Source organism: Neofelis nebulosa, chromosome 10 (assembly GCF_028018385.1).
Source record: "Neofelis nebulosa isolate mNeoNeb1 chromosome 10, mNeoNeb1.pri, whole genome shotgun sequence".
Classification (NCBI taxonomy): Eukaryota; Metazoa; Chordata; class Mammalia; order Carnivora; family Felidae; genus Neofelis; species Neofelis nebulosa.
In genome coordinates, this window is record NC_080791.1 from 74460947 (window position 1) to 74473331 (window position 12385).

The window sequence follows — 12385 nt, forward strand, 5'->3', positions numbered from 1 at the left end:
ATTAGGTCAAGAACCAAAAGTTAGGTAGAATGTCCTCTCCCACCTCTTCTCTATGTCCTTTTTTTGTTCTTAGGGAAAAAAGGAGGAGGACGGAGGGGGAGGCAGGTGGAGATACAAAATATCTTCTAAAGATGTTCTGCCTCTGTCTTTGAAGGCAGGTCCCTCTGCAGGAAGTTTAGGAAACTTGATTCATCATGGTTTTTAAAATCCAAAACCATTATTTGAACATTCTTGTCCTTATATACTTCTAGATACAGGCTAAGGAATATAAGTGACTTTAATGACTATGCTAGCAATTTAAACATCAAAAATGACATGGAACGAATACTTGCCAGTTACATCGTATGTAAAACAATGTACTGTCTTTTAAAGTGATGTATAAATGTTTTCAACATAGACCTGGGCCATAATCTACTAGGGTTCCCCCAAATGTCCTCTGCAATTAAGGAGAACTATCAAAAGAAAATCAAGAAGCCTAGAATATATTAGACAACCAAGAGAAATTTTATTTTGAAAACCAAAACTTTCTCTTTACAGGTTATTTGCTCTTCAATCAATGGCTATGGGGACTGTTTTACTGGGGAGGAACAGTACATTTTTCAAAGAAATAAATTTATACATAATAGCGAGTTTTATTAATAATGAAAACTGCTTAAACTATTTCGATTCCTACCATTCTTGCTTTGACAAAAGTCTCCAAAGCTAACCCGTTGAACTGGAGAAGATTCAACTCTCAAGCCCCTCACACACATCTTATTCCTAATTAGCAAATTGAAAGAAAAACCCCCACCTGAAGTCAGTTCACTGTTATCAGGTGCCACACTTAAAGTAATTATCAAAATAATTCATGGTTTTAAAATACAAAATGTCTATCTACTTTTTAAGAATTAAAAAAAAAAAATACACCGGTCTTGAACTGTGAAGATTAGAAATTAAGTTCAAAGCAAAGAAGTTCGCGTTGTAAGAAGCCTACAATTCATTAAAGGCGGTTATTCTCAGCAAATCAAAGTCTCTGAGGCGGTCATGGAATTCTATTTATTCCATCGAGGTAGTGAGGTACTGGTATTTAGGCTTCTCTGGACGTTTTTACTTATAATTGAACCGATTCAATCAACAGTTCCCGACCTCCGCGGGTCGGGTGCTGGGCTGTGTGAAAAAGACAAAACTGAAAAGGACACAATCTCTGGGGGCCGGGACGTAAGGGCGAAGACTGACGGATCCCTACACCGGGACAGAAGTGGAGTGCCTCAGACCGAGAATTAAGTCCAACCCCCTCTCTGTGTTTATAAAAACTAGGAAGAAAACTATACTGCCCCACAGACTGTTCCAAACTCTACCCGCAGAGAGGAGGGCGGGCGGCAGGTGGCAGGCGGCCTCGGTTCCGCGCCTTTGTTGACCGTCGCCGCCCCCCAACCTCCCCTGGCCACGTATCGGGGATTCCGGCACAAGGCGACAGGCATCTCGGGGCCGCAAAGGCGACAGAGGACGGCACTGGGCCTCCGGCCGGGGAAGCACTCTGGGCTGAGTCCGGCCAGGCCCCGCCGGGCGCCGAGGGGAGTGGTGGGCGCGCGCCGGGTGGCCGGCGCGCTGAGGACTCACCTTGGACACCATTTTTTTGAGCTGGCTCTCTGACACCGCCATGGCGGCCGCCTGGCGACTCCCGTCCCCGCAGGCAGAGGGTCAGCCGCTCCGGGGCCGCCCCAGGCCGCCCCACACAATCACACACCTAGTAGCCAGCCCCCCACCCCCCCGCCTCTAACAACAGGAAGTCGGCCACCAGGCCAGCTCTTCCGCTTCCCTGACGTCACTTCCGGGTGGCCGGGCGTGGGGTGGGTTCCGACTCGTGTCTTGATGGGCTCCGCTCGGTAGGCCGGGTCGGGTCCCAGTGATCAGGACAAACCTGTTGCGAGCGTCGAAACCCTGGGACGGGATAAGATCAGGTGTTTCACGGTTGCCTTAGACTAAGGGAGCAGGTGCAGGGAGGGAAGTAGGGAGGTTTTGCTAGTGAGCGTTAATGACCATCAATCACATGCTTTGGGAATCCTAAAACTGTTGTGCGCCTAACTTGCCCTTGTGAGACTAGAAGACAAGTGCCCTTGTAATCGGGGCTAAAGTTTTCCCCCATCTCTGAGATGAGAGGCTAGCATTACATGATGCCCAGGGTCTCTCTGATTACCAGGTTTTTGTTTTGTTAGCTTAAAAATCTTTCATACTACATTCACAAGGGCAAAGTGCAGAGCCCTGGTTTCCCAGGAATCCAGACGGTGATTTCTTTTTTTCTATGTTTATTTATTTTTCAAGGAGAGAGAGACAGAGTGTGAGTGGGGGAGGGACAGAGGCAGAGAGAGACACACACAGAATCCGAAGCAGGCTCCAGGCTCAGAGCTGTCAGCATGGGGCCCAACACTGGGCGCGAACGAACTCACACACCGGGAGATCATGACCTGAGCCGAAGGCGGAGGCTCAACCGACTAAGGCACCCAGGCGCCCCCCAGACGGTGATTTCTTCTCTGGGAAACCATTCCGCCAAGTCAGAACTCTGTGCCTAGGCATAAATCTAATACAGGCCGCATTCTGCCTTGCACTACATTTGCATACTAGCCTGCCACTGTCAGAGCCCAAGTCTTGGAGGGCAGGCTCACCTTAAGATCCTCATCCTTGAACAGAGCAAGAGTAGGTGCTTGATCTTAACTGAATTTCTACTACCCATAAACGTTCTTCATAGTCATTTACATTAGTCATTATTGCACTCACCACCAGTTTTATAAGCACACAGTGTCATTCAAGGTATTTATTATTTTTATTTAAATCCAGATTAGTTAACATAGTGTAATAATGATTTCAGGAATAGAGTTTAATGATTGATTTACACATAACACCCAGTGCTCATCCCAACAAGTACCCTCCTTAATGCCCATCGCCCATTTAGCCCATCCCCTCACTCAACACCCAGTAACCCTGTTGTCCTCTCAAGCTATTTTAAAGCTCGGGTTTGATGACATGAAGTATGATAATTTGGATGATTTTAGCTTAGTGCCAGTGAGGAACAGGCTGTGGTATTAATTCCCTTCTAATTTTTTTTTTTTTTTTTTTTACGGTTTATTTTTGAGAGAGAGAGAGAGAGAGAGACAGAGTGTGAGCCGGGGAGGGGCAGAGAGAGAGAGACACACACACAGAATCTGAGGTAGGCTCCAGGCTTCAAGCTGTCAGCACAGAGCCCAGTGCGGGGCTGGAACTCACCAACCTTGAGATCCTGACCTGAGCTAAGCCGGACGCTTAACCGATTGAGCCACCCAGGCACTCTTAATTCTCTTTTAAATTGGCATCTAAGTGAGGTCACAAACACAGAGGGCATAATTGAAACCATGTGGACGTATCATTTTAAATTATTGCCAACACACACATGCACAGGCTATCCCAATAGGTATTATTACTGTTTTGGATATGGACACCATGTGGTAGTTAAGCATACAGCACCAGTCAAACCAAATTATAGGGCAGTCCATCCTTCCACTGCACCGTTTATGTCACTTAAAAGCAGAGTAGTTTCCAAAGTGGTCTTAAAGCCATAGCTTACTCAGGAGTACCCTCAAAGTAACTGCACTTTATCAACTGGGAGGGTGCAGGTAATACATTGTTTAAAAAGTTTTCTTGCTAGGGGCGCCTGGGTGGCTCAGTCAGTTAAGCGTCCGACTTCCGCTCAGGTCATGATCTTGCGGTTTGTGGGGTCCGGCCCCACATCGGGCTATGTGCTGACAGCTCAGAGCCTGGAGCCTGCTTTGGATTCTGTGTCTTCCCATCTTTCTGCCCCTCCCATGCTCATGCTCATGCTCTGTCTCTCAATAATAAAGAAACGTTAAAAAAAAAAAAGTTTTCTTGCTAAAAGTAATTTTTAAAAGTTGGAAAACAACTAACAAAAGCTAGTCTCTTACTTTTGCACTTAAGCCACTTAAATATCCTGGGTACTGCATGAAGTGTATAAAAGAAACTTTCTCCTCAATCTGCATAAATTTCCTTCCACTCAATAAATTAGGCATCTTTGGGTGATTTTAAAGTCAAAGTTTATTTTATTCATTGTTCTTGATATTTGAGGAAAACTACAATGTAAACTGGAAAATATTAATCTCTGCACTATAAAATCAAAGAAGCATTTTAATCCAAGCCCCACTAAAAATCATAAGAAGAAGACACTGCATGATTTTGGAAAAATTAAGAAGTGAACGTTAATATCACAACCGTGAGTGGCGATTATCACCAAATCATAGTGAGGTAATGTGGTGGTACTGTTTCTTGACTTACATATATGAAACCTACAACACAACTGCTAATAGTCAACACTTAAGGAAATAACTGACAGAATTATTTCTATAAGGTGGGCTTCTGTCGGGCAAGGACTATTACTCAACTTTGAGTACTCAAATTCTAACACAGTATTTGGAATAACAGTAGATGCTCAGTAATTGTTGCATTGCATTGACCTTAATTTGCAATTAACATGGTGAATTCCTGGTAATTGATCTATTACACAGTATCCTGCAGTTAGGTTGTTGTTCAAGAGGTATTAGAAATTAGATAGTAGAAATTATCTAATTTCTAATTAGATCACAGATATTAGAAAAGGCTAGTTTAAAAAATACAAGAAATGGTTCTTTTAGTCTTACTTCCCTATTTTGTGCAAAAGGATAGTGAGAATACACTGTTAAGAGCGACACCAAAATAATCTACCCATGTAGTGAACTTACACAGAACTAATGCTTATCTCTTCAAACATCCAAGGTTTTATATCCCAGTTAATTCTGGTGGGAATCTCTCCAAACATATTAAATACTCTTCTACATTCTTAAACATGGGACACTGGGTATAATTTCACTTTATCTTTATGATTTAAGCTCATCGTTATAAGCATTCATTACTATACTAAATCAGAGTTAGTTTGATTCTTTTTAACTAGGATGTGTCTGCCTTACTGGGCTCCTATCTCTCGACCAGCTTTGGATTTGCCTATTATATGCTTTCAAAGCACTGGGAATTTCTTCACAGTACTTATTACGCTTGCAATTGTACATTTATTTGTGAGATTTGATTACAATGTCTCCCATACTAGATTGTATGGACCATGAGCGCTTGTACCTAGTCCAGGTTTGCTCACCACTATATTTGCAGTGCCCAATATGGTGCCTGGTGTATTGTAGGCTTCCAGGCAATACTATATAAATGATTAAATGAACACCTATTTCACTGTATACTCCTCTCTGCTATTTGCTGAGGGCAAGTATGGGAAGTCAGGGAATCAATCTTTCAAAAAACTCTGTTGGAATAAAAATTAAGTCAGCCTCTACATGAGAATAGAAGTAATCCTTCTATAGTGTATAGAACCCCAGCTTTATGGTCTTGTGGTAACTATTTTGGCTGTTAGGCTTTTCCTTCTAGTGCTTAAAAAAGTAGAGGCTATGTGTTTAAGTGCCTCTTGGCTGTGACACCTTGGGCACTAAACCTCAATTTTCTCCTCTATAAAATGATAAAACCAACCTCACTGGATTATTTTCAGGATTCAATAAAATAATAAAATGCTCATCACACTACCTGAAATGTGTTGGTTATTAGTTGTTACTAATTAGTTGTGTGTTACGTCTGTAATAATATGCTACCTTTCATATACGAAGATGGAGTTACTGACCCATCACCAAGGCATATGTGCTCTGAATCATTTCTTCAGGAGGGGTTAAAGGATTTGCTCAGAATAATAGCCAGTCCATCCATCTTTTTCCCCTTACGACTAATGGTTTTCAGGAAAGCCTCATATTTTAAACTTAAATTGCTTGGCGCTTATTCATAATCTATTTCTACTAAAAATACATATTTCTTGGGGTGCCTTGGTGGCTCAGTTGATTAAGCATCCAACTTTGGCTCAGGTCATGATCTCACAGTTTGTGAGTTTGAGCCCCGCGTAGGGTTCTGTGCTGACAGCTTGGAGCCTGGAGCCTGCTTTGGATTCTGAGTCTGTCTCTCTCTGCCCCTCCCCCGCTCATGCTCGGTCTTTCTCTCTCAAAAGTAAATAAACTTAAAAAAATTTTTTTAAATACACATTTCTCTATGCTACTAGCAGTATAGTTGGTTTTTGAGATATTAGAGATTATATATCCCAAGAAGAGGTTATAGAAAATTTCAAAAAGGACAGTCCCACTGGAAATTACACTTTTTCTTCAAATATTAAAAATTTTACCTTCCCTTTTAATATTTTAAAGTACACATAAAATTCTTTTTTTTACTTTTCAGTAGCTAGTTAATTTTTTTTAAGGTTTTAAAATTTACTTTGAGAGAGAGAGGCAGGGAAAGAGAGGGAGAGAGAATCCCAAGCAGGCTCTGCACCGTCAACACAGAGCCTGATGTGGGGCTTGATCTCATGAACAGGGAGATCATGACCTGAGCTGAAATCAAGAGTTGGAGGCTTAACCAACTGAGACACCCAGGGGTAGCTAATTAATTTAAAGAGGGAAAACAAAATGCTTTCCTATTACTACCGATTTTATTTTAAAGAAGAAACAATACCTTAAGCTGTGGATCTCTTGAAAACACACCCAGCACAGATTCTGTAAACCAATACTGGACCTTCAGCTTATCATGTTTATTGTAATAAAGAGTAATTTTCTTTTAAAAGTATATTACTTTCAAAATATTCCCAAAGTGCTGAATGTGCTTTTAGATGAGGATCCATAAATTTAAATGATGCATATTGTAGATTGTAGATGAATGTCTACATCTTCTATAGATTTAAAGAACAGTTTAGATATCTCAAGAATGACAAAGAAAATTAGATTTCTTCCCCCTCCTTATCTAACTCCCTAAGGATTCAAATTACAGTGCTAACTGGAAACCGTCTACCTTAACCAAGCAGTTTGTAAGGGTAACTAATAAGATACAGAAGTTCTCAACCCTGTGTGTGTTGGCAAAATTGAATGACCTTTCCTTTCAGGTAACTCTGTACTTTAGGATCAAAGTTTTAACTGTTGTTGGAGACCATGGATTGATGATGCACTGCTTTGGAGTTTCTCAGTTGCTGTATCTTCCTTCACTGTGCTTTGGATGACTTCAGATACTCCACTGGATCCAAGGATGCAAGGCAAACTTAAAAACACTTCATTGTTTATATCATAATATCCCTGAAATGAAAAAAAAAAACAGGGATTATGATAGAGCTAAATCACTGCAAAAAATTAATATCATAAATATGGATAGCTCCTTTGCTTTTCTAGTTCCAGTACAAGTTGAACTTCTAAAAACTTTTTTCGTTATTTAATCTTTTTTAAATGTAATTTATTGTCAAATTGGTTTCCATACAACACCCAGTGCTCATCCCAACAGGTGTCCTACTCAATGCCCATTACCCACTTTCCCCTCTCCCCCACTCCCCATCAACCCTCAGTTTGTTCTCAGTATTTAGGAGTCTCTTATGGTTAGGGCATCTGGGTGGCTGAGTCGGTTGAGCATCCGACTTCGGCTCAGGTCATGATCTCACGGTTCGTGGGTTCAAGCCCCACGTCGGGCTCTGTGCTGACAGCTCAGAGCCTGGAGCCTGCTTCAGATTCTGTGTCTTCCCCTCTCTGTCCCTCCCCTGCTCACACTTGTCAATCTCTCTCATTAAATAAATAAAAACATTAAATAAATAAAAACATTTTAAAAAGTCTCTTATCGTTTGCTTCCTTCCCTCTCTAACTTTTTTTCCCCATTCCCCTCCCCCATGGTCTTCTGTTAAGTTTTTCAGGATGCATATATGAATGAAAACATAGGGTATCTGTCTTTCTCTGCCTGACTTATTTAACTTAGCATAACACTCTCCAGTTTCATCCACGTTGCGACAAATGGCTACATTTCATTCTTTCTCATTGCCAAGTAGTATTCCATTGTATATATAAACCACATCTTCTTTATCCATTCATCAGTTTATGGACATTTAGGCTCTTTGCATAATTTGGTTATTGTTGAAAGTGCTGCTATAAACATTGGGGTACAAGTGCCCCTAGGCATCAGCACTCCTGTATCCCTTGGGTAAATTCCTAGCAGTGCTATTGCTGGGTCATAGGGTAGGTCTATTTTTAATTTCTTGAGGAACGTCCACACTGTTTTCCAGAGTGGCTGCACCAGTTTGCATTCCCACCAACAGTGCAACGGGGTTCCTGTTTTTCTACGTCCTCTCCAGCATCTATAGTCTCCTGATTTGTTGACTTTAGCCACTCTGACCGGCGTGAGGTGGTGTCTCAGTGTGGTTTTGACTTGTATTGCCCTGATGAGGAGTGACGTTGAGCATCTTTTCATGTGCCTCTTGGCCTTCTGGATGTCTTCTTTGGAAAAGTGGCTATTCATGTCTTCTGCCCATTTCCTCACTGGATTATTTGTTTTTGGGGTGTGGAGTTTGGTGAGTTCTTTATAGATTTTGGATACTAGCCCTTTATCCGATATGTCATTTGCAAATATCTTTTCCCATTCTGTTGGTTGCCTTTTAGTTTTGTTGATTGTTTCCTTTGCAGTGTAGAAGCTTTTTATCTTCATGAGGTCCCAACAGTTCATTTTTGCTTTTAATTCCCTTGCTTGTGGAGGTGTGTCAAGTAAGAAATTGCTGTGGCTGAGGTCAGAGAGGTTTTTTCCTCCTTTCTCCTCTAGGGTTTTGATGGTTTCCTGTCTCACATTCAGGTCCTTCATCCATTTTGAGTTTATTTTTGTGAATGGTGTAAGAAAGTGGTCTAGTTTCATTCTTTGGCATGTTGCTGTCCAGTTCTCCCAGCACCATTTGTTAGAGACTGTCTTTTTTCCATTGGATATTCTTTCCTGCTCTGTCAAAGATTAGTTGGCCATACATTTGTGGGTCCAATTCTGGATTCTCTATTCTGTTCCACTGGTCTATGTGTCTACTTTTGTGCCAATACCATACTGTCTTGATGATTACAGCTTTGTAGTAGAGGCTAAAGTCTGAGATTGTGATGCCTCCCACTTTGGTCTTCTTCTTCAATATTACTTTGGCTATTCGGGGTCTTTTGCGGTTCCATACAAATTTTAGGATTACTTGTTCTAGCTTCGAAAAGAATGCTGGTGCAACTTTGATTGGGATTGCATTGAATGTGTAGATTGCTTTGGGTAGTATCGACATTTTAACAATATTTATTCTTCCAATCCATGAGCATGGAATGTTTTCCATTTCTTTGTATCTTCTTCAATTTCCTTCAGAAGCTTTCGTTATTTAATTTCTAAACTCGTTGTTTCAGAAAATTTGTGTGAAATAGGAGGAAGCTGGTCAAAGACAGCCACTTTGTGTGGAGATAAGCTAGGCCCCTGCCATATGGGTAGCAGGCTGTGGGCCAAGAAAAAAGATGGTCAGAGTGGATTCCCTGGGGAGGGGCCCAGTCAAATACAGTAACCTGTTTTAAGTTTTCCTTTCCATGTTTTCTTTTCATCCTGATATTCTGAAGTTTTCAAGAAAATTGGTTAAGCATTTGTGCCTTGTCTTAGCTGTGCTTTAGGGACTTTATTCTTGGGATAAAGTGGTAAAGGACAAAGTGAACTGGAGAAGCAGACTGCCAACCAGCTAAAACTAGTTAGCACATCAGTCTGGGGTGACATGGCTGGCTGAGGTGATAAATGACTTTACCAGAAGAACCAGAAGAGCTTTATGGAATATATAAACGTTTCTTGAGGCTTCTCCAAAATTACATGGGGGTGAGGGGCAACCTGGTAGAAATCCAGACTTCCCGTAACCAAGCAGATAGAGTTGAGACCAAACTGTCTCTTCCAGTGTGGTACCCTAAAAGCTAATGACATTGAAGACACCTGGGATACAGTCTGAGCAGCACTTTTTCTGAATTTATATTAATAATATAAAAGTTTAACATATGTAGAGTATAAAAACAGCAATTACCTTTGCTAAAATTGATACAGAATGTACTTTCTTTTTATCATTTACAATACTGTCAACCAGGTCAGCCACTGATAGTCCAACAGACCAGGATCTTTGACCTTTTACCCGTAACACCTCCATGGCTCTAGGTTGCCAAAAAAAATAAAAAATAAGTAAATCTCAGAAAATGCACAAATATGCACAGTTTTACATTGTTTAAGGTCTTAATTAGATGTATTTTTATTCAGAAATAAGACTTCTACAGCAATTGTTAGGAAAACCTACAGATAATCTAATGACTAAATTTTTCTTAAAATGTCAGGAAGGTAGTTCACAGAGAGAAAATACAAACGGCCTAATAACATAGAAAGAAGCTCACCTCTACCAATATTCAACTACATATGAGTTAGAACAATACACCACTATTGCCTATCAAAATTGGCAAATTTAAGAAGATTGATACCTACTTTTGGAGACGCTTCAGAGAAACAGGCATTCTCTTAACTGCAGTTGAGTGATACAGTCTTTTAGGAGGAAGATTTAGTAACAACTGATCTAGAAATCCCCCTTCAGGGATTTTATTCCACTGCAATATACTCAAGTATGCAAATATATGCATGTTTGTCTTGGATGAGACAGAAAAAAATTCTGGAAACAACTCATCAAAAGAGCACTCGTTAAATAAATCACTATCCAAATGTAGTACTGTATAGCCCTGAAGAGGAATAAAGTAGATTTATATGACCAATATGGAAACATTTCCAAGATTTATTATTAAGGAAATGAAGCAAGTTGCAAGATAATATGAATAGCATAAACTTATCATTATGCAAGTAATAAAAATAATAATGATAGTTTGCATAAGCACTGGAAAAATGTTTGGACACCTGGACACTAAACTGTTAACAACAGTTGTCTCTGAAGAATGGGATACTCCCAGCTTTTTGCTTTCTACTTTATAGATATCTGCAGTATTTGAAGTTTTATAATAGCAAACATTCTCTATGTAAAAAATAAAAAATGATTTAAGTTAAATAAACATGTTTGAATTTCTTCCTTTTATAATTTCTTCCTTACATATGCAGGATTATGTAGAGAATCAGATTAGAATGGATTATACAGTACACTACTCTTCTCAGTAGGAGAATATTCTTTCCAGTTGTGACAGTCTAAAAACCTTAAGCTGAAGGTTTAGAAACCTAAAAGTCTTGGGGCGGCTGGCTGGCTCAGTAGGTAGAGCATCCAACTTCAGCTCAGGTCCTGGTTTCATGGTTCATGGGTTTGAGCCCTGCATCAGGCTCTCAGGAGCCCACTTCAGAGCCTCTGTCTCCCTCTCTCTCTCTGCCTCTCCCATGCACCCGCTCACTCTCTCTCAAATATAGACATTAAAAAAACCTTTTTAAAGCTAAAAGTCTACACCATTCAAACTGCAGAAATGTATGTTATTATGTGATGATGGGAAGACAGATGGCATAAAAATACATGGTGCATGGGGCACCTGGGTGGCTCACTTGGTTAAGCATCTGATTCAATCTCAGCTCAGGTCTTGATCTCAGGGTCGTGAGTTTGAGCCCCGCATTGGGCTCCATGCTGGGTGTGGAGCCTACACACACAAAAAATACAATACGTGGTGTGTGTAGTACAACCTGTAAGGCATAGACCCTGGAAGGTGTCTGATCTAAGGGAAAAATACAAGGATCTACGCATTACACTTTTGTTTTTGCCTGAACCTATAATATGGCTTATCCACTCATATTAGACTAGTTCCCAATTAATACATGTTAATTTTAAGTGGTATGGACAAATTCTACATTAAGAAAATTCTTTTTTTAATGTTTATTTTTGAGAGTGAGAGAAACAGAGAGAGAAAGAGAGACAGAGTGAGAGAGAGAGAGAGAGAGAGAGAGAGAGAGGAGAGAGAGGGAGACACAGAATCCAAAGCAGGCTCTGTCTGGGCTCCCAGCTGACAAGGGGCTAAAACCCACGACTCACGAGATCATGAGCCGAAGTCAGATGCTTAACCGACTGAGCCACCCAGGCATCCCTATATTAAGAAAATTCTTAATATCCTCAGATGTTGACATATCAAAGTAGGAAATCACTGACTACAAATAGGAAACCTCTTCCACCCTGTATGTGTCCACTGAATATCTGAAATAAAGTTTGCAAAGCACTCTTGGATCTACTTTCAGATAAGAAATCAAAGAGGGGAAAGCACTGCTCCTTTGTACTTTAGAGTTGTCCATACTAGCTAGTTTTGTTTGAGGAAGACTGGTAAAGCAATGCTGTGTACACAGTTGTTATCATGGGAGCTACGAAGTGTGTGATTTTCGGTTGGGTAAATGCAGATCGATGCTCAGTGTTACCTGTTGGACAACTGCACTTGAGAGTTAGGACTCATCACTTCTTCTTGGCCACCCCATGTGGGCACTAAAAATTAAAGGAAAAATTAATTATATTTGCCAACAACTCCCTTAGGACTAAGATGTCATAAATGTT

At 40.6% G+C, this 12385-nt stretch overlaps 2 protein-coding genes across 7 annotated transcripts in view; both read right to left on the reverse strand.

Annotated features, from left to right (window-relative positions):
- Positions 1 to 1757, reverse strand: part of TSG101 (tumor susceptibility 101) — a 39525-nt gene extending 37768 nt beyond the window's left edge. The window contains exon 1 of the mRNA XM_058688417.1: positions 1600 to 1757. Coding sequence (XP_058544400.1) covers positions 1600 to 1641 — 42 coding nt within the window. The 5' untranslated portion in view covers positions 1642 to 1757. The remainder of the gene's footprint in view (positions 1 to 1599) is intronic.
- Positions 1758 to 4038: 2281 nt separating this feature from the next.
- The window catches only part of UEVLD (UEV and lactate/malate dehyrogenase domains), a 55584-nt gene continuing 47237 nt past the window's right edge, over positions 4039 to 12385 (reverse strand). For 5 of the 6 annotated variants that reach the window (XM_058688427.1, XM_058688422.1, XM_058688423.1 and 2 more), the window contains 3 exons: positions 12253 to 12316; positions 9908 to 10031; positions 4039 to 7160 (listed from right to left, as the gene is read on the reverse strand). In XM_058688427.1, the coding sequence (XP_058544410.1) occupies positions 6993 to 7160; positions 9908 to 10031; positions 12253 to 12316 (356 nt within the window). In that variant the 3' untranslated portion in view covers positions 4039 to 6992. Of the gene's footprint in view, positions 7161 to 7754; positions 9344 to 9907; positions 10032 to 12252; positions 12317 to 12385 lie in introns of those variants that run through there. The other variant, XM_058688426.1, reaches the window with a different exon arrangement.